At 42.3% G+C, this 25210-nt stretch overlaps 2 protein-coding genes across 3 annotated transcripts; both read left to right on the forward strand.

Annotated features, from left to right (window-relative positions):
• The first annotated feature begins 1077 nt into the window (after positions 1-1077).
• On the forward strand, positions 1078-14607 carry LOC110140374 (serine protease 58-like). Of its 2 annotated transcripts, none has more exons than XM_020898760.2 (6): positions 1078-1168; positions 7310-7438; positions 8962-9115; positions 11643-11893; positions 13807-13943; positions 14336-14607. In XM_020898760.2, exons 2-6 carry the CDS (start codon positions 7399-7401, stop codon positions 14483-14485), a joined length of 732 nt encoding a protein of 243 aa, XP_020754419.1. In that variant the 5' UTR covers positions 1078-1168; positions 7310-7398; the 3' UTR covers positions 14486-14607. The 2 variants fall into 2 exon arrangements, with proteins under 2 accessions (XP_020754419.1, XP_020754418.1); XM_020898759.2 differs by having other exon boundaries at positions 1084-1224.
• A 2946-nt stretch (positions 14608-17553) lies between these two features.
• Positions 17554-24053, forward strand: LOC110140375 (probable inactive serine protease 58). The gene is made up of 5 exons (XM_020898761.2): positions 17554-18050; positions 19667-19805; positions 20247-20506; positions 23592-23731; positions 23815-24053. Exons 1-5 carry the CDS (start codon positions 18005-18007, stop codon positions 23962-23964), a joined length of 735 nt encoding a protein of 244 aa, XP_020754420.2. The 5' UTR covers positions 17554-18004; the 3' UTR covers positions 23965-24053.
• Positions 24054-25210: the final 1157 nt, after the last annotated feature.

A 25210-nucleotide genomic window follows, 5' to 3' on the forward strand; every position in this document is an offset into this window, starting at 1 on the left:
TCTGAGACTAGGTTAAGGGAAAGGCTAGATGGAAAATGTTTTAAAAAGTAACAGTTCCTATATTTCCCTAGGCTTCACCTACCTGTTTCTTTCATTCTCCAAGATGTTCTTCTTTTCCATCAGGAATTTTATTGCTCCAGCAGGCATGATTCCTGCCAGCAGGCTGTATCCCTCTCCCACACTAGACCACCCCCCAAAACTCCAGCCCAAGTATGTACCATTTTGAACTATAATTTTTTAAAAAGGTGAAAATGTAGATAAGTTTGTGGGAAATTGATCCATTACCCTGAGGTCATAAAAGTCTAGGCTACAAGGGTGTTGCTCTCTGTTCTTTTCAATCTTATCCCAAGAAGAAGCACAGACACCTCCTTTAGCCCCTCAACACTGTTCCCTGGATCATTTAGAGAATGACTAGGAGTACAGGTCCCAACACATGATTCCTATGTGTATTTGATATGAATCAAGAAAAAAGGTGCTTCCCAGGTGGCGCTAGTGGTAAAGAATCTGCCTGCCAATGCAGGAGACATACAAAATGTGGGTTGGATCCCTGGGTCAGAAAGATCCCCTGGAGGAGGGCATGGCGACCCACTCCAGTGCTCTTGCCTTGAGCATCTCATGGACAGAGGAGCTTGGGGGGCTATGGTCTCTAGGATCGCAAAGAGTTGGACCAGACAGAAGCAACTTAGCACACATACACGGGAAAAAAGATACAATATGGTCTAAACATAAAAGCACTGGAATAGGCAGAGGAAGTCTGGAAGGTAAAAATGTTTATAGTCCCCAGTAGGATCACATAATATGGTGATGAACAGGTGTTATCTTAGTTGGTACTCTATAACCAGAAAACTACAGATTGAGTGGCTTGAATAACAGACATTAGTTACAGTGTTTGAGGCTGGAAAGTCCAAGATCAAGGTGACACAGGAGGGGGCCCAATTTCTGGCTTATAGATAGCTGCCTTTTTGTAAACACATATGTGAGAGAACCGACTCTGATCCTTTAGTAGGGGCGAGTAGAATGCAACCAATAGCACACAGCTGTTACCCTGTTACCAAGCAACCATTACTATGAGATCATTAGAAGGAGACCTTTCACCTGGTGGGTGGAAGTTGCCCTTGGCCAATGGTTGGCTGTGTTGTGGTCCTCCCAGAGGAGAGTGTGGTAAGGGGTAAGTGGAGGCCTTCTCCCCGAGCCCCTCCAGGCCCTCCCACCTTGAGCGGGCAGGTAAGTTGGGTGGGCCGGGGGGACAGGCTGGGGGCTGTGTCCTGCAGAGCTCTGGAGCCCTCACTGCGGCCCCCCACTGGCTGGAAGGATCTCTCTGCCATCACTTCCTCTGCAACCTAAAGGCCGGGACTGTCTGCATGGGTCCACGGTACCCACCCACCCCACCCCCACTTTGGGTGGCCTGAGGAGCCTGAGGGCCAGCTGGGTCCTGGGCACCTGGCACCCTCAGTGATGACAGCTGGGCAGGGTCTGGGACCTGGTCCCAAGGGAGCCAGGTGGGCTCTGTCTCATCAGCTGGGCCTGGGCACTAATGGGGAGATGCAGATTGGACGCTGTTTGAATGCTCCAGGTAACCAACTGGGCAGGCACCCTTTCTTCTTAGCCAGAGCCTGGACCTTGGCAGGCGAAAGTAGAGCCTTGGGACCTTACCCTTTCTTGTCAGAACAGAGAATAACATTTGTTTTGGTGGAGATTTACAGCAACGTGGCGATGGACCATGATCTTACCTTAAGAACAAAGGGTCTGACACCAAGATGTTTGTAACAACTAACCACACCCCATCCCTCACCTTTCTTATAAAAGGGCTTTGCTGACAGCTTTCAGGGAGCTTGGGGTTTAAGCCAAACTCCATGTTTAAGCCACCTGTTTCCTTGCATGGCCCTGCAATAAACTTTTCTCTTCTCCAAACTCAAATGCTTTGCTAGTGTTCGGCTTCATTGTGCGTTGGCGTAGGGACTTGTGTTCGGTGAAAGTATCACCTTCTTGAAAGACCTCTAATTCCATCATGGGGGCTCCACCTTTATGACCTCATCTAAGTCTTCCTTCCCTCTTAAAGAGATGGGAATACCAAACCACCATACCTGCCTCCTGAGAAATCTGTATGCAGGTCAGGAAGCAACAATTATAACGGGACATGGAACATGGAGTGGTGCAAAACTGGGAAAGGAGTACGTCAAGGCTGTATATTGTCACCCTGGTTATTTAACTTATATGCAGAGTACATCATGAAAAATGCCGGGCTGCATGAAGCACAAGCTGGAATCAAGATTGCTGGGAGAAATATCAACAACCTCAGATACGCAGATGACACCACCCTTACAGCAGAAAGCAAAGAGGTACTAAAGATCCTCTTGATGAAGGTGAAAGAGGAGAGTAAAAAAGCTGGCCTAAAACTCAACATTCAAAAAACTAAGATCATGGCATCTGGTCCCATCACTTCATGGCAAATAAATAGGGAAACAATGGAAACAGTGACAGACTTTATTTTCTTGGGCTTCAAAATCACTGTGGACAGTGACTGCAGGCATGAAATTAAAGGATGCTTGCTCCTTGGAAGAAAAGCAATGACAAACCTAGACAGCATATTAAAAAGCAGAGACATTACTTTGCCTACAAAGGTCCCTATGGTCAAAACTATGGTTTTTCCAGTAGTCAGGTACAGATGTGAGAGCTAGATGATAAAATAGGCTGAGTGCCAAAGAACTAATGCTTTTGAACTGTGGTGCTGGAGAAGACTCTTGAGAGTCCCTTGGACAGCAAGGAGATAAAACCAGTCAGTCCTATAGGAAATCAACCCTGAAAATTCATTGGAAGGACTGATGTTGAAGCTGAAACTCCAATACTTTGGCCACTTGACATGAAGAGCCAACTCATTGGTAAAGACCCTGATGCTGGGAAAGATTGAAGGCAGAAAGAGAAGGGGGCGACAGAGGATGAGATGGTTGGATGGTATCACTGACTCAATGCACATGAGTCTGAGCAAACTCCAGGAGATGGTGATGGACAGGGAAGCCTGGCATGCTGCAGTCCATGTGGTTGCAAAGAGTCGCACATGACTAAGCAACTGAACAATAACAAAGCCAAAGGTTCTACCTTCTCATAACATTTCCTTGGGTGTTAGACTTGGATTATATGAATTTTGGTGGTCAGGAATACAAATATGCAGTCCATAACAGGTATCTTAGAAGAGGAAGGTTTGGCAAGATGCATATTACTTTTACCAATTTTCTATGCCTTTGTATACCTCTGGATGGCACATTTGTACCAAGCAATCCTGAGGTCTTAATATTGCCTTATCATGCCACTAAGATGGAGCCCAAATTCCTTAGCCTTGAATTCAAGGCTCTTAAATGTTCAGTTATAACTAAGCTGCCCTGTGTATTTCCTTAGTTGTTATTGAATTGCGTTTATGTTTACTTATGGCCTAAAATAATTTCACACGTAACTGTTTTTTTTTTAGTGCTATCTTATATCTATCTTATCTAAACATCTCAGGCTTCCCTACAGAAACAAATGAATTTCAAGATTTTCTTGTACCCTGTGAAATGTTTTTTTACCCCACCCATCACCACCACCTATTCACCAAATCACCTCAGCCCCCTTGCCTGTATCTAGGGAGAAAGCAGCTTTTCCCCCAGAAGTCCCTGTCAAATATCATATGTGTCTCCTCAATTGAATCTGGCCACTTGCATATATATAATTAAGCCAATCACTGAAGGAGATTATACTGTTGAAAATTATAATCAAGTTACATGGCATACCATCCAAGCAAGGAGTAGACTTTTCATTTTTCAATAAACATGGTCTACTTGATATATATTTGGTTAGGGCATCTTGATGAAAGTGAAAGAGGAGAATGGAAAAGTTGCCTTAAAGCTCAACATTCAGAAAACTAAGATCATGGCATCTGGTCCCATCACTTCATGGCAAATCGATGGGGAAACAGTAGCAGAATTTATTTTGGGGGGCTCCAAAATCACTGCAGATGGTCAGCTATGAAATTAAAAGATGCTTGCTCCTTAGAAGAAAAGTTATCACCAACCTAGATAGCATATTAAAAAGCAGAGACATTACTTTATTGACAAAGGTCTGTCTAGTCAAAACTATGGTTTTTCCTGTAGTTGTATATAGATGTGAGAGTAGGACCATAAAGAAAGCTGAGCACTGAAGAATTGATGCTTTTGAACTGTGGTGTTGGAGAAGACTCTTGAGAGTCCCTTGGACTGCAAGGAGATCCAACCAGTCCATCCTAAAGGAAATCAGTCCTGAATATTCATTGGAAGGACTGATGTTGAAGCTGAAACTCCAATACTTTGACTACCTGATGTGAAGAGCTGACTCACTTGAAAAGACCCTGATGCTGAGAAAGATTGAAGGCAGGAGAAGGGGATGACAGAGGATGAAATGGTTGGATGGCATCACCAACTCAATGGACATGAGTTTGAGTAAACTCCAGGAGCTGGCGATGGACAGAGAGGCCTGGCGTGCTGCAGTCCATGGGGTCGCAAGGAGTCAGACATGATGGAGCAACTGAACTGAACTGAGTAATTCTAAGGTTAGCTATCAAAAAAGTGGAGGAGTGTATGTTAAGGAGGCATCCACAATCTCCACCGGAGTAATCATGGATGCTTATTGATGTATTTTTCTACATAACACTGGAAATCTGGAAATAACTCAAATACTCATTAATAGAAGATTGATTAAATAAACCTGGTATGTTGTACAGTGGAGACAATATATCTATTCATTTATCCAACCACTTACTTAACTTACTGAGGGTTGGTCTATTACATGCCTAACAATGTATTATCCACTAAAGATACAACAGGGAACAAAACAGTTAAAACCCTGCCTTCACGGTGTATTCATTCTCACTGGGTAAACAGAAAACAAATAGAGACTACAGAATATAATGCCAATCAATGCAAATGCCACAGGAAAGGAAAACTGGATCAGAGAATGGACAGATGGAAAGCAAAGGTCTGCTTCCAAAATGTAATCAAAGAAAAACATCAAAAGGCCTATGAAAGCATACCATAATTTAAATAAAAATCCATACTGTAGGGTCAGAAAAGGTATCTCTCCCCAAACTGTGTTTACAACAAATAGATATCTAATTCACAATTCAATAAAATCCAGAAAGACATGATATTTCATAGCAAAAATAAGGCAATGTACAACAACAACAAAGAGGTAACAGTCTGAGATTAGGAAAAGTTTCTTTGCTTCCTGTCTCATTACAATAACAGATACATTTATTTTATTTACCACTTGCTCTGAAAACTGAGTTGGCTCTCAGCTGCCAACTTCATGGTTAGGACCTTCAATAGCTATGTAAAAGTAATCTTTGCACTTGAAAGTTTAGTTTCTTAATGTAAATGTATTTCATATGGGAAATATAAGCATGGCAAAGGTAAATTCACTCCAAATTGGTACACTCCATAATCTATTGGTTTTCCCATTAACAAGCAAAGAATTTCAAGGGATACTCAAGATGAATTTATCTAAAAATATTTGCTTTAAAAAAGTAAATAGAAGCCTCTTTTCCACTAAAGCTTGGGAGTAACCAAGATGTCTATCCTATGACATAGGCACTAATATTCCTCCCACTTTATAGATTAGAATACTGAGGCTTAAAGAGGCTGGATGCTTTTATCATGACAAGACAGCTAAAAAGCCCTAAAGCCAGGAATTAAAGCCTGAACTAACCCCTGAGTCTATGCTCTTCACTGCTATTAATACATATGGAAATTTTACAAAGTTTTAAGGACTTAACAGCAGTATTTGGACATAAAGAGCAAAAGATATCCCCAGAAACCTGGAAAATATGGGGATCCTAAGGTTATTGTTATTTAACAAGTGTTTACATAGCATTACTATTTACCATTAGAACTCACTATTCTAAGCACTTTATAAATAGAAAATCTGAACAGGCCAATAACAAGTAAAGAGATTGAGTCAGTAATCAAAACCTCTCAACACAGAAAACAAGACAGGACCAGAGAGCTTCACTGGAGAATTCTACCAAACATTCAGATAATGAACAACAACACTTCTCAAACTCCTCCAAAACCTGAAGAAGAGAGAACACGTCCAAACTCATTCTACAAGGCCAGCACTATCCTGATATCCAAGCCAAAAACAACCCAAGAAAACTATAGACCAATATCCATGATTGAACCCATTATTAGTAACGTATCTTGGCTGGGGCAGTCAGAAAGTTAAGGCTAACTTATAAAAAGGAGTGGGGTACATTAAAAAGAGTAGCAAGTGTCCAACACAAAAAGTGAACAGGCAAGGAGATTCATTTTATTCAGATTACTGCAACAAGAGGAACATCCTGGATTTGAAGATCAGAGTGTCTCGGCAGAATGATTTTACCTTAAGACTTTTGTAGGGAGATATATACAAGTAACAGCTGGAGAGGTGAACAGTTGAGGTTGTTTTACAATCAGGGAATTCTCAGTCAGTTGAACAGGAAGTGTTTATCTCTAGTTGTAGTTAGATTTGTTGTGGGGTGGGGGTGACAGTTGCAAGCTCAGCTAATCATTGATGAGAGACGGATTGGGGAATTGGAGGGTCCATGTCTGGCCATGTCAGTGGGTTCAGGTAAAAAAGGGAAAAGGTCTGTGATTGACCTTGTCACAGATCAACAAATAAGTCATCCAAAGTCCTGTGGGAGCCCTGAGAAAGAGTAGGCAGAGTCTCTTCAAACTAACATGGGGAAGGGTCATTCTTTGTGGAAAGCCATTTCTCAGCAGACAAAATTTCCAAAACTTTTTCACCCACCACTGTGTTCTGGGACCACAGGACTCAGGTACAATTCAACACATCAGAGGAAATCTGGAGACTCAGTTCCAAGTCCTAATTTTGCTGCTAACTTCCATGAGGACCACAGCATCCTCATACCTAAAATGGGGAGGGGAGGATGCCTTGCTAACTTTACTTCATTACCCCAGTATTTGATGAGTCTCTGAGAACAGAAGAGGGACTCTTGGGGAAACGGAGATGACAAGTGAGGGCAGGGAATAAGGTTCACAGCCACAAAGGGAGGAGGGGACAGCAAAGAATGGCTACGTCACAGAAAGGGGCGGGGAGTGTCAGCAGGTGCATCGTGACCCCTGAGACCTGTAGGGTCAGAGAAGAGGCACCAGGGGCTGGACTTGCCCTCCCCTTCTTCTTTCACCCACATCAGAGCCAGCTCCCAGCTGTGCCTTGTATAACTGGATTTTGATAAGGGCTAGTTTGAAGATTGCTAGCATCCTTGCTCCTCCCCTACCCCCATAAAGCAATATTTCTCCCCCAGCTGTTCTTGCCAAGGTTACTTGGACTAAAGATTGAGACAGCCGAGAGCTTGATCTGACTTGTCTGCTGCTGGAGAGATCCCAGCCTGTCATGAAGTGCTGTGTCTTCTTCATGCTCATGAGTACGGCTGGTGAGTCTAGGTCTTGTTGCTGCTTAGGGAGTGATGTGATGTGTGGGAGGATGGGGCTTCCCAGGTGGTGCTAGTGGTAAAGAACTCACCTGCCAATGCAGGAGACATAACAGACATGGGTTCGAACCCTGGGTTGGGAAGATCCCCTGGAGGAGGGCACTGCAACCCACTCCAGGATTCTTGCCTGGAGAATCCCATGGACAGAGGAGCCTGGTAGGCTGTGGTTCACAGGGTCTCAAAGAGTCGGACACAACAGAAGCAACTAAGCATGCATGCACGCACATGGATCAGAGGGGAAGTAGCTGGCCAAAACTGAAGATAGAGGAGGCGGTGGGCATTTCCTTTGATTAACTGTTAATGCAAGTGAAAGGTACCACTCTTGATGCATGGCTCACCCCATCAACAGTCTCTCTAAGCAGCTTCTGCACCTGTGAGCAAGTTAGCATATGTCTTTATAAGTGTCCTGCACTCTCCCAGGACTCCTGGACAGACAGCAGAAAAGTACATCTTCCCTTTCTTTGGGCAGATGGACTCTGGAGGAGTAAGTGCAAGTTGGGGAGAGGGGTGAGTCAGGGGCTGTGAGAGCCTCAGGTCCCTCCCCCAAGGCCTTCCACTCCTTTCAGCACCAAAGTCAGGGAGGATTTAACTTTTTACTTTCATTCCTGGCAAAAGTGAATTTAGAATAATATTTTTAACATAGTAAATCTTTTTTTTTTTTTCATTTTTGTTATACACAACACTGCCAACCAGGGTTTATGATCAGCCTCAGATACACCTTTGCATTAGTTTCACAGAACTTCAGTATACCTCCATCTCAAGCAAAGACGTGTGTCAGTTTTCTTAATGTGTAGAGCTTGGGTGACATGCATGATCTCCCTTAGAAAAACGGGACAGATGAACCTATTGCAGGGCAGGCATAGAGAGGCAAACACAGAGAAAGGAACGGTGGGCCGGACAGGGGAAGGAGAGGGTGGGATGAATCGAGAGTAGCATTGACATACACACATTACCATGTATCAGATATTAATAGATGGCTAGTGGGAAGCTTCTAGTGGGGTAGCTAGTGGGATAGTGCAGGATAGCACAGCTCCGTGCTCCGAGATGACCTGGAGGGGCAGGATGGAGGCGAGAGCGAGGGAAGGTCAAGAGGGAGGGGACATATGTATTCTGATAGCTGCTTGGAGTTGCTGTACACCGGAAGCTAACACAACACTGTAAAGCAATTTTCCTTCCATTAAAATAAAATAGGGGAAAATGGCTCCCCACTCACTTTCACTTTTCACTTTCATGCATTGGAGAAGGCAATGGCAGCCCACTCCAGTGTTCTTGCCTGGAGAATCCCAGGGATGGGGGAGCCTGGTGGGCTGCCGTCTATGGGGTCACACAGAGTCGGACACGACTAAAGCGACTTAGCAGCTGCAGAAGACTATTTTAGTTTGAAAACCTTAGGGTGGGAAAAACTATCCTAGCCAACTCTCACCACTTGCCCTATCTCTCTACCTGTGACCCCTCTGATTCTTTAGGAGTCATTCTGGCAGAAACTTCTAACACTGAGAAGACAAATGAAGTAGATTTTACTATTCCTTATATGGTCTACCTGCAGTCCTTCCCAGAGCCCTGTGTGGGGACACTTATTCACCCGCAGTGGGTACTGACCGCTGCGCACTGCCTCTCTCCGTAAGTATTTCTCTGCTCTTGGGAGTCAGGGGGGAATCTATTTAAACAAAAGCAGGTCTGAGGACAGTATGGAGATTCCTTTAAAAACTAGGAATAAAACTACAATATGATTCAGCAGTCCCACTGCTAAAACATACCCTGAGGAAACCAAAATTGAAAACCACACATGTACCCAAATATTCATTGCATCATTATTTACAATAGCTGGGACACAGAAGCAACTTAGATGTCCATCGACAGATGAATGAAGAAGCTGGGGTACATATATACAATGGAATAGTACTCAACCATAAAAAGGAACAATTCTAATGAGGTGGATGAACCTAGAGCCTATTATACAGAGTAAAGGAACCCAGAAAGAGAAAAACAAATACTATATATAAATGGATATTTATTGGATCTAGAAAGACAGTACTGATGAAACTATTTGCAAGGCAGCAATGGAGAGGCAGACATAGAAAACAGATTTATGGACACAGGGGTGAGGGGGGGGAAGGAGAGTTTGGGACAAATACAGAGAGTAACATTGAAGCATATACACTACCATATGTAGGACAGATAACTGATGAGAATTTGTTCTATGACTCAGGGACCTCAACCCGGTTGAGTTTGGATGAGACATGGGAGGTGGGAGGAAGGTTCAAGAGGGAGGGGACATAGGTATACCTGTGGTTGATTCATATTGAAGTATGGCAGAAACCAACACAGTATTGTAAAACAATTATCCTTCACTTAAAAACACATAAGTAAATTTAAAAAGCAGGTCTTGTGAGGCATCCTAGCATGTTCTAATGGCATCCCAGGGAATCAGAAGATCCAGGAAGAGAGAGTCATCTTCCCAATGGGGAAAAAGATACACACTTGGGCAGTTTAGGAGGAGATGAAGAGGAAGATGTCAAAAGTCTCTTTCTCATGCAAAATAAATAATAGACATCCATCCAACCTACTTGAGAGCTTCCCTGGTGGCTCAGATGGCAAAGAATCTGCCTGCAATGCAGGAGACCTGGGTTCGATCCCTGGGTCGGGAAGATCTCCTGGAGAAGGGAATGGCCACCCACTCCAGTATTCTGGCCTGGAGAATTCCACGGACAGAGGAGCCTGGCAGGCTACAGTCCATGGGGTCGCAAAGACTCAGACACATCTGAGGGACTAACACTTTCAACTTTCATCCAACATACTTCTGGAACATTTACCATATTCCAGGGACTGCTTAATGAACTGAATAAACAGCAAGGGAACAAGATGGTAATTAGCTTTCCCTCACGTAGCTCACATTCTGGTAGAGGAAATATGCCAAAGCAAATAAAAGTCCCAAAATAAAACATTGAAATGAGTATATTGCCAAGCTGCAATATACAGGAATGAAACAAGATGCCTACTTCAGTTAGGGTGATTGTATCAGGTCTGTTTGAAGAGATGAAACCTACACGAAGAGGAGGATGAAACCAGGTTGAATACATTCTGGGGGAAATTTCAGGCAGAGGGAAGAGTGTACAGAAAATCTCATGAGTAGGGGTGGGTGTTCACAGGCTGAGGTTGAAGTGTTAGGTGGAAGCCATGTGATGCAGGGAAGAGAGGAGTGAATGAGCTCTGCACGAGACGATGCTGTCCTTTACAAACCTGTGTCTCTGTTGTGTGTGACAAAGTGTCAGATAATCGGAACCTAGTCAGAGTTTCAGCAATGTATAACGGTCACTTCTAACTCAGTTTTCAGCCATCTGGTTGTTCAAGACAGTTCATTCAAACACAGATTGAAGCCCTGCTTTGTGTCAGTGAGAAATACAGAGGAAACATAGACAGGAAATATAGTCCATCCACTCCAAGAACTGGCGTTGGAAAATCGGATTTTCTTCTCTCAGCCAGACCTAATGCACAAACTATCTTTTGGCAGGCAGTGGCTCTTGTGTCTGTTACATGACCGGACTCCTGGCAATAGAAGTGGGTGGGTATAAATTTCTCCAGGAAACATAATAGACAGTGGGTCAGTGGGAGTCCTGTTAGACTGCTAAGAGTCTTTTGAATCTATAATCAGTGTAGGCAGCTTGCAGTAAATACAAAGATATGGGCCCAAAATAAGCTGGAAAGGGCCTAAGAATATCCAGAAACTGCAGGTACAATATACTTGCTCCAGAGTTGTTTCAGACAGTGGAGGGCAGGCAAAGACCTCTGGAATAATGGATTCTGGTGCCATATCTGTTACCTATTCATTCAGATTATCCAGGTTGTCGTTGTGATCATTAACATCATCGACAGCAACAACTAGATCCCACCGAGTATGTTCTAGGTGGCAGATACCATGTCAGATTGTATGTATATACATTGACTCTAATACAACAATCCTGTAAACTATTGTTCCTACTATTTTACAGGCCAAGGCAGGTCACTTTGGTTCTCAGGTCTAAGAAATGAAGATCATTAGATGATTAAAGAAAGTCACCTATGAGACTTCTTGCAGTTCTGACATTCTGTAACCCTTTTTCTTGTTTTCTGTTTTTTTTTTAATCTCCCTGCCTTCCTTCTTCCATAGTGTTAAAATCCGATTGGGAATTTATCAACCCAACATCAAAAATCAGCACGAGCAGACCCAGAGTTACTCAATGACTGTGCCCTACCCTGACTTCAACTCAGAATATCTGAGCAATGACCTGATGATGATAAAACTGTCTGAGGCTGTTAAACTCACCACCCAAGTGGGAACCATAGCCATAGCTATGGAACCCTTATCACTTAATGAATCCTGCTTTATCCCAACCTGGACCTGGAGTAAATATAAAAACCGTAAGTGTTTGACTCTGTGTTCCTCATCCTGAGAAGGTTTTGGCGCTGGGGAAAATGAAGAAGGATATACCTGAAGCACGTCTCAGGTGTGGCTCAGTGGTAAAGAATCTGCCTGCAGTGCAGGAGATGCGAGAGATGAGGATTCAGTCCCTGAGTTGGGAAGGTCCCTGGAGGAGGGCATGACAATCCACTCCAGTATTCTTGCCTGGAGAATCCCATGAACAGAGGATCCTGGCAGGTTCATGGGGGTCACAAAGAGTCACACATGACTGAGCTCACAGCACACACGTACACGAAGGACTTAGCTTATACCACCTTATACTACCATTATCCTCCCTTTCATTAACAGAGGATACTAGAACCACTGCTTGATATCTGAAATGATAAAGCTGAGCTTATTGCTTATTATAGAAGAGCAATGCTGAGCAGACACAGTCTTAATGAGCAGTACAGAGTACTAAGCCGTGCTCACATGAGGTTTGTGGGAAGCTTTCCACTAAGAGTTTGGAGGACTTTCAGAGGCTGAAGAGAGTTTATGTCATCTGTAGAGGCTTGATTACCTGGGTGAGATTGTTGTTGATTGATTGGCACTCAGTTGTTTATTGGAGGAGTCTAACATGCTGACTTTAAAGAGTGACATTGACTGATTGGCTTGTTAAAGCCTACTCACTAAGGCAAGTTGTGGATAGTAATCAGGTTTAAACCTTTCTCCTATAGTTACAGAACAATTCATATATTCTATAAAAACAAATAAAAAATAGGAGACTGTTTGGTCTATCAGTCTGTTTTGTAAAGGTAACAAGTGGGAACTTTTATATGGTCAGTGCCAGTGAAATTTGGCAACTTCACTTCAGTTTAGAAGCAGCATTCTAGAGAATTTAAGTGAATATATTTTCTGAACAAATTGAAGCTTTTAAATCTTATTCAAAGTAACTGCTTCACATTTTAGAAAGTAATTTACAACATACCACTTGAAAACAAAATAAAACTACAAAAAGTGTCATCACATAGGCTCTGCATGTCATGTCAGAATCACAGTGACAAATCAATTCTATAAACTCTCTAGGACCAGCCTCCCAATGTTTATTAAGAATTCACTATTTCAAGTAAGTAGGTTACTTTCACCTAACTTGTTCTAAGTATTTCAATTAGATTTCCAAAAAAGTTAAAACTGAACATAACTCTTCTCATCCTTTTCTGACCTGACACTTCCCGGTCTGATTTGATTTAAAACATTAGATTGGAAATGTATCCAAAATATTCCGCTTTATAAGTAATGCTAGGTTTAACTTGAGAGATCTCTAGTCGATTTTTTGCTTCCTTCCTCCTTATTACTCTCCACCAGAGATTGAAATTACATAATGTGTTGGTTAGGCTCCTTACAACCTGAGGTTAACAGTATAGTAACATCTGCAATATGTGAGATGAGCAATGTTACTTCTTAGGGGAAATTATATATGTGTATTTATACATATACATACACACTTATAAATAACCCACTTATAAATGGTCTCACAATAAAAAAAGCAGTTTAAAACACATTAAAAATCACTTTCTCCCTTTATGATTAAATGAAAGATGATGAAGTAGGTCCCCAAAAGGAAGGTTTCTTATGGACAACAGCTTCTGTCTCTCTCTCCTCACAATCATTCATAATTTTCCTGTGGGTTTTTTAAGCTTTCCAAGTTATGCACAGTACAGAGAGAATTATAGATCTGATGATATCTGATGTAAGACTCATGTAATGCTTTGAATCCACTGCTCAGACACAGAGATACTGAACAAGGGGCTCTAAGAAGGATGGAATGTCTGATACCTACTATAAATATATACAATGTATTCACAAAACAGAGGTTGATCACAAGAGTATATGTGATAAGGAGAGTCACCCTGGACTTTTCTCTTTCTCACAGTTAGTGACCCTGACATCCTGACGTGGATAAGCCAATATACTCGTCCCTACGATGAGTGCCAGAATATGCAAGACGAAAGAATGTCAGTAAACATCATGTGTGTGGGGCACCCTCTAAAGACCCTAACTGATACTAAGGTATCTTTCCTATCGCCAGATAAGCACAGAGCAAGGGGTCCATGAGAAAAGGCGCTTGTAGGAAACCAAATGGTATCCAAAAGAAGGCCTGCGGTCTTCCTCTGACTCCTCAGTCTGTGGATTGGTCATCCATTCCCTGCCTTCCTTTAGAGTGGGAGGGAGTCAGGGGAGAGTCATTTGTCCTTTTTCCTCCTACTTGCACTCAGGTTGGTCAAATTCAAACCTAGAGAGGTGAGACCTGCATGGATGTGAAGAGAGGGTACTCCCCTCTCAAGAAAAGTGATTCCAGTCTGATAGAAGGTTCTGCTATCACAATGTGCCCCTTCTTAGAATAAATCCTTGTTGGATGAGGAACAAAGCAACACTGACCCCCTGTCCCCTCTCTCTGGCAGGAAGTCTCAGCAGCTCCAGCCATCTGCAGAGGGAGGGTACATGGAATCTTGAGTTGGGCAAAAGGAAGTGTCACCCTTGGAAATGAAGGATTCTTCACAGAAATCAGTTCTTATTCAAGATGGATCATGAGCATCATTGAAAACTACTGAAGTGTCTCTCAATCCCCTCAGTGCACTACCTTCATGATTTCCACCCTGGATCTACAACTCTCTTTATTATGTTTCTTGTTCTTGAGCAGAATTCATTAAAAAGAAATGACACTAAAAACTTAGGCTATGACACTAAAAACTTATTCCTTTATCATATAAACTATAAACATGATGAGAAATCTAGCAACATTCCCAGCCATTTGTTCATTCAAAAATTGTTGAAATGTCTGCTATTTGGTAGGTGCTGCATATGTCTGGGGCTTTCAGGTGGCTTAGTGGCAAAGAATCCACCTGCAACGCAGGAGACACAGGAGATGCGGGTTCAGTCCCTGAGTCAGGAAGATCCCCTGGAGGAGGAAATGGCTACCCACTCCAGTATTCTTGCTGAGATAATCCTATGGGCAGAGGAGCTTGGAGGACTACAGTCCATGGGGTTGTAAAGAGTTGGACATAATTGAGCAACTGAGCATGCATATGCTAGGGGTACATGAGTAGACATAATGCAGACTTTGTCATCAATTAGCCAGTTCTATTACCTGGTGATAATTACTGCAGTGGAGATGAGCAATAAGTTGCGTGAGAATATAGGAAAAAATCAGGGTGTCAGAATCACAGGAGGTACCACCCAAGAGGCCAACAAATTAGAGGAGAATATTATAAAACTGAGGTATACTTAGGTAAAAGTCAGAAAAGCATAAAAACCATTATGTTCTGGAAAATACATGTAAGTAAGTAATACTGAAGTGTGGAAAATAAATTGTTCATAGAAGAGAAGACAGAATGTGACAGAAAAGTATTATTTATGCAGGTAAGGGTAAGATAGCAAAAGGCCTGACCTGTTTGGTAAAGGAATTTAGATTTTTTTATCTTGTAGGTATCAGAGGCTTAGTCATTAAAGCCACCATGATAAATAGAACGTCAAATGTCTGAATTGGGGGATGTAAGAACACAGAGTCTGTAAGCTTTAAACACAGTGACTGTGAGTGGAAACAAGGGGCAGAGTCAGGGATCACCCCTGTTTCCAACTTGAACAACAAGGTAGATGGTGGTTCTGCTGCTGCTGCTGCTAAGTCACGTCAGTCGTGTCCGACTCTGTGCGACCCCATAGACAGCAGCCCACCAGGCTCCACCAGGCTCTCCCATCCCTGGGATTCTCCAGGCAAGAATACTAGATGGTAATATAAAGAGAAGTAATGTTTTCATCTGTAATGGATCAGGAGCAAGGTGGGGCATGTTATATTTGAGATCCTTGAAGGAAACAGAGGTGGCCATTTCTAGCAAAGATCTGGATCTCAGATGATAATGAAGCAGTGAGGTGGCTTCTAGGTTTGTAGGCAGTATGTGCGGACTTAGGTAAAGTTCTGTGCTATTGGCAGGAGCTTTGATCCATGCTCAGGGTGTCTCTCACACTGGTGTGAAGTGGCAACGCACAGCATCCCAAACCCGTTGACCAGGACACATAAAATTACTGCATTGAGAAGATGTCAAATGACCCAAAAACAGGGGATCGAGTGATACATGAGAGCCTATGGAGTTACATGTAGGAGAGGGACAGAATGACATGGGATTATCTGTTAAAAAGGGAAAAAGGAACAGATATGAGCAGAGAGACTCACCCCAGAGGAGAAAAAGACTGCAGAGAGTGAAGAGATTTGGAGTTTATCTCATGAGGGACATGGTGAATCTGTGTCTGCAGAGATGGCTGAGGCGCTTTGGTTTTTTTATATTGATACCCTCTGAGTGTGGATGCATTTCTCTCCTATCAAAGCAAAGCAAAACAAAATAAAACAGCAACAAAACAGGAAAAAAGATGGCTGGGTTATGATGAACATCACAGCTTATCCTGGCACATACAGGAAAACCAAATTCTCAGATTTGGACACTAAGCCCATTTAATTCAACAATGCTTCTTTTTCTTGTCATCTTTGGTCCATCTAGACCACAAGCCCCTCTGTTCGCTGGTCTTCTACTGTGGGCTTGTCTCTAGTTACGCCCTGCTTCCTGCCTCTGACTCACTGACCAGTGACCCCAGCCCCCTTTATTGAATCACATCTATGTTCGTTCCAGAGTTTTTAAGAAAATGCTCATCTGATCACTTCTTTCGCTTTTTTCTTTTTAAATTGATCTATAGTTGATTTACTACATTGTGTTAGTTTCAGGCATACAGCAAAGTGATCCAGTTAACTTCATGTAACTTTCAGTCGGGGCCTTTCCAGGTGGCTCCGTGGTAAAGAATGAACCAGCCAATGCAGGAGACACGGGTTTGATCCCCCTGGAGGAGGAAATGGCAACCCACTCCAGTATTCTTGCCGGGGAAATCCTAGAAACAGAGGAGCCTAGAGGCCTATAGTCCATGAGGTTGCAAAAGTCAGACATGACCCCATGAGCAGCTCACTCTTTGAGCCACTGAGCACTATTACTATTACTCTGCTTGTAGACAGAGGAAAGATCATATGATAATAAGTCGAGAGGCTGCTGGCCACAAACTGGAAAGAGAGCTCTCACCAGGAACTGAATGTGTTAATACCTTGATCATGCGTGTTTACTACAGCTGATTCCATCATTTTCTTCATGTTTTACTACAAAGCAACAGATAATAAAAGTCTGTTGTTGAAGCCACCCGGCCTGTGGTGTTTTGTTATAGCAGCTTGGGCAGACTAATGCATTTGATAAACTGTTCAGATCTTTGGCCCACTTTTTAACCTGGTTGTTTTCCATATTCTTGAATTTTCAGATTCCATTGTATGTTTTGGATATAAATCATTTAACAGATACATGTTTTGCAAATATTTTTCCCTAGAGAGGGATATATCTAGATTTTTAGCTCTGAATATTTTGTTTCACAATTGCCTGTTTATAGACCTGCTGTTCCCACTAGTCTATAACTCTTTGCAGTTGGGGCAGTGTCCTCACATCTGGGTACCTCTTACATGAGCATACAGTCTGGCACACATCAGACACACAGTGTAAATCACTGGCTGGCTGGCTGGCTGAGAGAATAAATGGATGAGCAGTGACACAGAAGAAAGGACTCATATATCTCAATGAGGAGTTTAGTGTCAGACAGATGGATCAAGATCAGCCCCCGAGGGCGGGGTTATGGTCACTGGAAATAAATGTCAGTGTCACACAAATGAGGGTTAGCATCACAAAGGTAGGAGGAATCAGTCTGAAGTTCAGAGAGAGACATGGTGTCTGAGACTTACACAGCAGGGAGCACTGTGAGCTTCGGCATCTCTCAAATTAGGTGCATCTTTCCCTGAAGAGGGGGAGAGAAATGCTGGGTTCCAGATCCATTCTCCACTGTGTCGAGGACTGAGTCATCTGGTCTCTGTCGATGCACCTCTAATATCTGGCACCACATCCTACTCTTTTGGAACTCAAAACTGCAATTGAAAGAATTCAGATGACAGTTGTTCCAACTCTAGAATCCCTTCCTGCTCCATCTTAGTGTTCTTCTTTCCTTCCTTGGCATCCTTTTCAAGGCACTGAACCTCATCTTTTGAAAAGGCTTCCAACATGATTGTGAATTTAATCCTCCTGTGGGCTCTCTTGAACCTGCCTGGTGAGTATCTGCATATCTTTCTCCTTAATTGCCCAAGAGAAATCCTGAGGGAATCATGAAAGATGGGTGAAGACAGGAGCAAGGTTCCAGACTGCAAGCGCAGGACTGACTCTCCTTCAGAACTGCCGGTGTCCCCACCAAGTTTCTTCCTGCGTCTTTGCCTCAGGATGACTGCATGGGTGCTTTTGGGGGAGGCATGAACCCTGAAACCTGACCCTAGACTCTCTAAGGAAGACAGGGGTCTGACTCTGGGCCTGTGGAGAAGAGGACTGATGTTTGGTATGAGCGAGTGAAAAGTGGAGTCCAGGGTGGAAAAAAACTAATGGATATAGCAGCACATTCAGGGGTTTAGGTCTTGTCCAGACATGGTTCCAGTCATTCAAGCAAAAACCCTGGAGGTATTCATGAATATCCTCTTATAACCCACATTCAGTCTGATCAGAACCTGTTGCTGTCTCTGTCTTCTAAACATTTCCTAAATCCAATCACATGTCACCACCTCCACGGATCGCTATGGATCAAGACACCCTCTTCTGTCTTTACCAAATCATTCTCCTAACAGGACTCTTTGCTTTATATACCTACACGCCACACTTCTCTATAAGGAAATTATCATCACTCCTTTACACAATACCCTGATACGGTTCCATGTGTCACTTAGGAGACAAGTTCAAGTCCTTGCAATTCCTTACAACATCCCACAAAATCTTGTATCACCTCTTTGGCTTCTTTCCCTTCCTGTCTTTCTCCCTGTCCCCCACCCTGGCCTCTGTGATGTGCCTTAAACAGGCCTTAGGACTCTTGTTCCACACATATTCTCTCACTGGAATTCCTTTCCCCAGATACCTGATTAACTCCCACATCTTCATACATTGCTCATCTCTCACATTGGTGCTGAGGTCTTCCCAACTGCTGATGCAATACTGAACAATGACCCCCACACACCCACACACAGGCACACCTCTGATACTGCCCCTGCCTTGCTCCCTGCACTAATCACCACTCAACACACTATACCACTGATGTATTCCTGCATTTACTATTACTGAATGTCTCCACTCATCAGAATGTATGACAGCAGGGGCAGATCCCTGTTTTGTTCACTATATAGCCCAAGCCCTTAGAGCCTGCCACATACTAGATGCTCAATATTTATTTGTTGAATGAATGGTTACCTCCCTTCTCAGACTCTGTTAGCATTTGCTCTGTTCTTTAAATAACACTTATCATTCAGCCTTGCATTGTCAGGAGAAAGGGATAATATTGGCTAAAGCATTCTAAACATGGCAAAGATAGCAAGTTCTCCATGAGTTGATTTGCCATATGTCTACTGAATCTTGGAAGGTGTTTAAGGAAGGTTGTATTTGATCAATACTTTGAAGAACACATAATGACAACTAAATGGGAAAATACCTTTCATCTTATGAAATATATATTTTTTAATCATTTTCTTCATGTTTTAGAACAAAGTGATCCAGTTTACATGTTCAACTTACAGATAAAAAGCCTGGAGAGAAGGGTGGGGCAACGAGTCTGTTGAGTTCTCTTCCTTTGTCTTTTTCAAATAATGCTTGAAAAACAATCTCAGAGTTTGTGCTCTGTGTGTCTCTGTCCAGTTGCTTTGACCTTTGATCCAGACGACAAAAATTCTATCACTCCCCCGTACCTGATCTACTTGAAGTCTGATTACTTGCCTTGTGTTGGAGTCCTGATCCACCCTCTTTGGGTGATCACAGCCGCACACTGTAACTTACCGTGAGTAATAAACCTCCAACGTCACCCTGTGTTTTGGGTTCTCAGGTTGGGCATAGACCAAAATCCTCCCTGGGTCCTCTCAGCTAAATGGGATTTGAGAGACATCCTGGGGATGTTCAGTAGTAGAGAAAAGGCTTTGGGGAGGAGCTCATCAAGACCTATAGTGTGTTAATTGTTTAGTCATACATCCAATTCTTTGTGGACCCATGAAGCTTGGACCACCAGGCTCCTCTGTCCATGGAATTCTCCAGGCAAGAAAACTGGAGCGGGTTGCCATTTCCTTCTCTAGGGGATCTTTCTGACCCAGAGATTGAACCCAGGTCTCCTGCATTACAGGCAGATTCTTTCCCATCTGAGCCACCAGGGAAGCCCCATAAAGGTCCAGAAGGATGGATAATCCATGTCTGTTCAGTCTTCTCACAAACATCTCTATTGTTCCAGGAAGCTTCAGTTAATACTGGGGCTTACAAAACCATCCAATATAAATGAAGAAAAATACATACAAGTGGTTGGTTATGAGAAGATGATTCATCACCCACAATTTTCCATCACTTCTATTGAGCACAACCTCATGTTAATCAAGCTGCAAACCCATATTGAACTCAACAACTACGTGAACACAGTCAGCCTGCCCAGAGAACCTGCCGCTGAAGACGACATGTGCACCATCTCTACCTGGGCCTACAACTTGTGTGATCTCTGTGGGTAGCTCTCAGAACCAGACGTGAGCCTCTCCTACTCCTAGTCTTTCTTAGCTTCTGCCATTTTTCCCACTGAACTTCCTTGTAACCTCTTCATTCATCCTTTCATCTTCTTTCCCTTCTCTAGAGTCTCACTGTAGGAGTCCTGAAAGCTTCTCTGTACCTTTCTACATCTTTGCTTTCATATCTGATAGACATGTTAGTGGAAAGAAGACATTTGTATTCTGGTCTTCATTTGCTGTATGACAACTGATTGGTCACTTTACCTTTGAAGCCTTAATTTTCTTAATTCTGAAATGAGGCATAACCTACATTAGATGGTTTCAAACCATCGCAGGCATTAAAGAAACGTAAAGCCCTGAAATAGAGCAAAATTATGCTTATGTAGTAAACATAAGATAAATACACAATATTGTGCTAAATCATGCAGAACTTCTTTATGCAAAATTGTGATACAGATCAACAATAGTTTAAGATTTTTAACTGGTAACATTTTAAAAATGAATATTCACCCACTTCATCAGAAAATTGGAAGGGATAAATTGAGAGATTGGAATTGACATATACACTATATAAATGAAATAGATAACTAATAAGGACCTATATATATAGTGCAGGTAAGTCTATTCAATACTCTGTAATGATCTATATGGGAAAAGAATCTTAAAAAGCAAGGATTTTTATATGTATATATAAATCAGTTATATGCATAACTAATTCACTTTGCTGTATGCCTGAAACTAACACAACATTATAAATAACTGTATTCCAGTAAAAAAAAAAAAAAGGAAAGTAGAAACTCCTTGTCCTTTGAGAGACAACTTGAGTTTTGGAAATAGGAAATGCTTTTCTGTTAAGCAGTATGTTTGATTTATCTGTGTTATATCATTTTAATAAAAAAGAGATGTAACTTACAAAAAAATGCAGTTTATTTTTATCTGGCTCATGAAGTAGTTAAGTAAGCATTTCTTAAAAAGTCCTTTCCAAAAGAAAAGTTGAGCTATACAGTTATTGCTAGACTAGAAAATAAGGCAAAGAACTTCAATCATTTTCTTTTAAAAACTTAATATATTATTTTCAAATAAAGTTACTCAAATAAACACACCTCTAAAAAGCAAAATCTCAAAATAATATACTTCCTCCCAAAGAAGAATCCTTGCCAAGAACACCTAACATGTGTATAGAAACTTTGTTCTTCTTTCTCTCATTTTGTTGCAGGTTGGAAAAATTTTGTTATGGATCTTCAGAGTTCACAATATGTGTGAACCATTGATATAAAGGAAATGATTTGAATTAGAAATGAGGAGACCTAGTTTCACATCCTAGGTTTATGGGTTTAAGAGAAACCACTTTTTGCATGATTTTTTTTTTATTTTAGCAGATACTGGATACTTTTGATCTGATGAATGAAAAACTAGGCTTAGATCTCTCTTAGTCTTTTCAGACTCTCAAAATATTAATAAGAAAGACGTTGTCTAATGTACAAAGTTGCAACTAGTAGATAAGTAAGTTCTGGAAATCTAATACACAGTATAGGATGACCCCCTGGAGGAGGGCTTGACAACTCACTCTGCTATTCTTGCCTGGAGAATCCCCATGGACAGAGGAGCCTGGCAGACTACATTCCACAAGATTGCAAAGAGTTGGACAAGACTGAGCAACTAAGCGTACAAAATGAATATAGATTGTGAGATTGTATTATAATCAAACTTGCTGAGGGCTTAGATCTTAATTTTTCCCACCACAAAAAAGAAATGATAATCCTGTGAGGGGACAGAGGTGGACTATGGCCAATCACATGGATCTCTAGTGGTCCTGAGCTCCAGTGGCTTGAAGCGGGGCTTGAGTTCCCAGCCAGAGACTGAGGCCAGAGTGCAGCGGTGAGAACACCAAATCCTAGCCACTAGACCAGTGGTCAGTGACAAGGACCGTGGCTCTTAGTTTTGCAGAAAAGAATTCCCACAAAGACAGAAAGAAGTGAAACAAGTAAAGTATTTATTAGGAGGAAAAAGAGTACAGTATGTGTTCATAGGCACACGGGCAGGCTCAGACGGAGAGAGAGTTGAGACCTCACGGCAGGTTAAATCACTTGTATGGGGGCATTTTTCCCAGGTTCCCTTAGGCCAATCATTTTGATTTGCCAGGTTCACAGTCCATATTTGGTATATCTCAGGATCCTCCTACGTGCGCACATGCATCTCTTGACCAAGATGGATTCTACCGCAAAGGCCTAGGGGTAGAGCATCCCTTGATATCACTCCACTTTGACCTCTAAGGAAACTTTCTATGCATATGTGGCCAGGGAGGTCTCCTGACTTCGAGAATGAGAAATATGTAGTCTGGGCAGGGCCCAGCCTCCTCCCTTAATTGTCCTACTATTCTCCTCTTGGAGTTTTTGGTCCACAGAGAATGAATCTCCTATCACTTTACCACCGGAGGAGGAGAGGGGCATCTACCTCTGACTCAATGCTACAATATTCAAATGTGTCAAATCAATACTGTACACTGCATACCTCATATTTTTGCAGTTTCATGTCAGTGTGTTTCAATTTAAAAATTAGAAAGGAATAGGTGATGAATATAAACTGTGGGGCAAATTATAAACCTGAAAGCTCAAAAAGTAAAATAAAATTAAACTGAGTAAATAAAAATTCCAACTTAAAGGACACTTTTAAAATGTCTGAATTCTCAAAAAGTTAAAAATAGAACTACTATATGATCTGACAGTTCCACTTCTGGGTATTTATCTGAAGGAAGTAAAATCACTCTCTTGAAAAAAAAAAAAAAATGTCTGAATTGCCAGAAAAAATTGTAAGTAATTTGTTTCACTTCACTGCAGAAATGTCTTGTATTTACATCTAACTTCCAAGAATTTAACCTCTTTTATAAATAGACGCTTTGTATCATGAGAAATTGTTAATCTGGTCACTTCCTACTGTCTTAGTGGCCGTGGTTTTGATTTCTCTGTGTTTGAACTCTTTTGTTTCTACCAGGAGAGGAACTATGTTGAAAACGAAGGAAAGGAAAGAAGGAAGTTTGATATCTCATAACTCTTAAGGAAGTTCTGTTTCTTTCTTTCTTCCAGACAAGGACCCTGACTCACTGCAGAATGTGAATATCTCTGTAATCTCCAAAGTTGAGTGCCGCAGAGCCTATAAAAACATCCGCATCAGAGACAATATGTTATGTGTGGGCATCGTGCCAGGAAGGAGGCAGCCCTGCAAGGTAACATACTCTCAGTGCCTTAATGTCCCCATTTTATTGTGTCCTTTGCCAGAAAAATAACTCAGTCTCCTTTTCCCTGGCAGGAAGTCACAGCTGCCCCAGCGGTGTGCAATGGGATACTTCAAGGAATCCTGACATTTGCAGATGGGTGTGTTTTGAGAGCCGATGTGGGTATCTATACCAGGATTTTTAACTACATACCCTGGATTGAAAATACCATCCGGAATAACTGAGTTCTCATGGCAAGAATTCTAGACCCTGTGACACCACCTGTTCCTAAGTGCAGCCTCAGAATTAAATCTAACCAGGTGTCCTGAATGCATCCCACACATCTGTCTCACTCCTGCCCCACAGGGTGGGTGACTGGTACCTCCCTGTAAGTGACTATACATGGCAGCACTTCCTCCTCCCCTATTGATGATGATGGCAAACTCCATACCTCTTGGAATTTATGAAGTGGTGATTGCGTTCTCGCTAATGAACTGATCATTGCCTTACTGGAAAAAAAAAAAGTCATTCGATTGGCATCTTGGGTGACTTAACGCCTACTGCTTGCACTGGATTCAATCACACGTGCTTTGGGCAAGTTATACATGCCAGCTGGAAGTCTGAGAAGGATCAAACTAAACAGAATTCTCAGGGAGGAGAGAGGTTTTAAGGGGGGACACCGTAGGAGGAATTGGTTTCTCCTTGCCCACACAACTCTCAGCACCAGACCTGGATTCTGGACATTCATTTTGCAGCATTCTCAGTAGGGACTTAGCTCTGAGAGGTTAATACCAAAGGTAACTGGGGTTTAGGACACAGCAGGTGAACAGAGAGCACAGGATGGATTTTCCCAATGTGCTCTTTCTATGACGCCAGCTGCCCCAGGAGTTTCATTCTCCCCCAGTTAAACACTCTTGCCTTTTTCTTCCTTCCTTCTTCTCTTTTCATCTCACCTCTGCAGCTCCAGTTATCACCTGAGAGTTTTACTTGATAGATTTCCATGGGGAGTGGCCAGTATTATATTAAGGGCGAGATTGGTCAGTGAGACTTTTGTAAATTAGGTCTTTGCAAGAAGTCTCTGCACATGCTCCATTTGGTTCCATTGCTCACTTGGCTTGTGGAGCCATTTAAAAACAATGAGAACAATGAAGAAGGACTTTAGAACAGACCAGCTTGTCTATCTGCTCATTCAAGTCTTCCGCAGTGAGAGCATTTTGGTGAGAATTCTCAGGGATACCATATTTTCCTCCTCCAAACTGACCTTGTACATTAATTCTTCCTCAAATAGCTTGTCCCCATGTCCCCATTCTGCTCCTTCCAAGTGTCTACCAGGGCAGAGCGACAGCCACTCTCAAGAAATTCACATTGATCTTGACCCCAGGAATGAGAACTAGATAATGTTGATTGATCTTCTGTCTCCTGAGAAGAATTCAGTTCTCCTTCTTTCTTCATGGCATCCGTCCAAGGGGTTTTAATATCACAAGAGGAGGC

This window comes from Odocoileus virginianus, chromosome 1 (genome assembly GCF_023699985.2).
Source record: "Odocoileus virginianus isolate 20LAN1187 ecotype Illinois chromosome 1, Ovbor_1.2, whole genome shotgun sequence".
NCBI classification, from domain to species: domain Eukaryota; kingdom Metazoa; phylum Chordata; class Mammalia; order Artiodactyla; family Cervidae; genus Odocoileus; species Odocoileus virginianus.

Bases quoted from the DNA above. Each gene is read 5' to 3' on its own strand.
- LOC110140374 (XM_020898760.2), top strand. From the start codon at position 7,399: ATGAAGTGCTGTGTCTTCTTCATGCTCATGAGTACGGCTG. The intron at 7,439-8,961 runs GTGAGTCTAGGT...CTGATTCTTTAG, and splicing joins CATGCTCATGAGTACGGCTG to GAGTCATTCTGGCAGAAACT. The intron at 11,894-13,806 runs GTAAGTGTTTGA...TCTTTCTCACAG, and splicing joins CTGGAGTAAATATAAAAACC to TTAGTGACCCTGACATCCTG.
- LOC110140375 (XM_020898761.2), top strand. From the start codon at position 18,005: ATGATTGTGAATTTAATCCTCCTGTGGGCTCTCTTGAACCTGCCTG. The intron at 18,051-19,666 runs GTGAGTATCTGC...GTCTCTGTCCAG, and splicing joins GGCTCTCTTGAACCTGCCTG to TTGCTTTGACCTTTGATCCA. The intron at 23,732-23,814 runs GTAACATACTCT...TTTCCCTGGCAG, and splicing joins GAAGGAGGCAGCCCTGCAAG to GAAGTCACAGCTGCCCCAGC.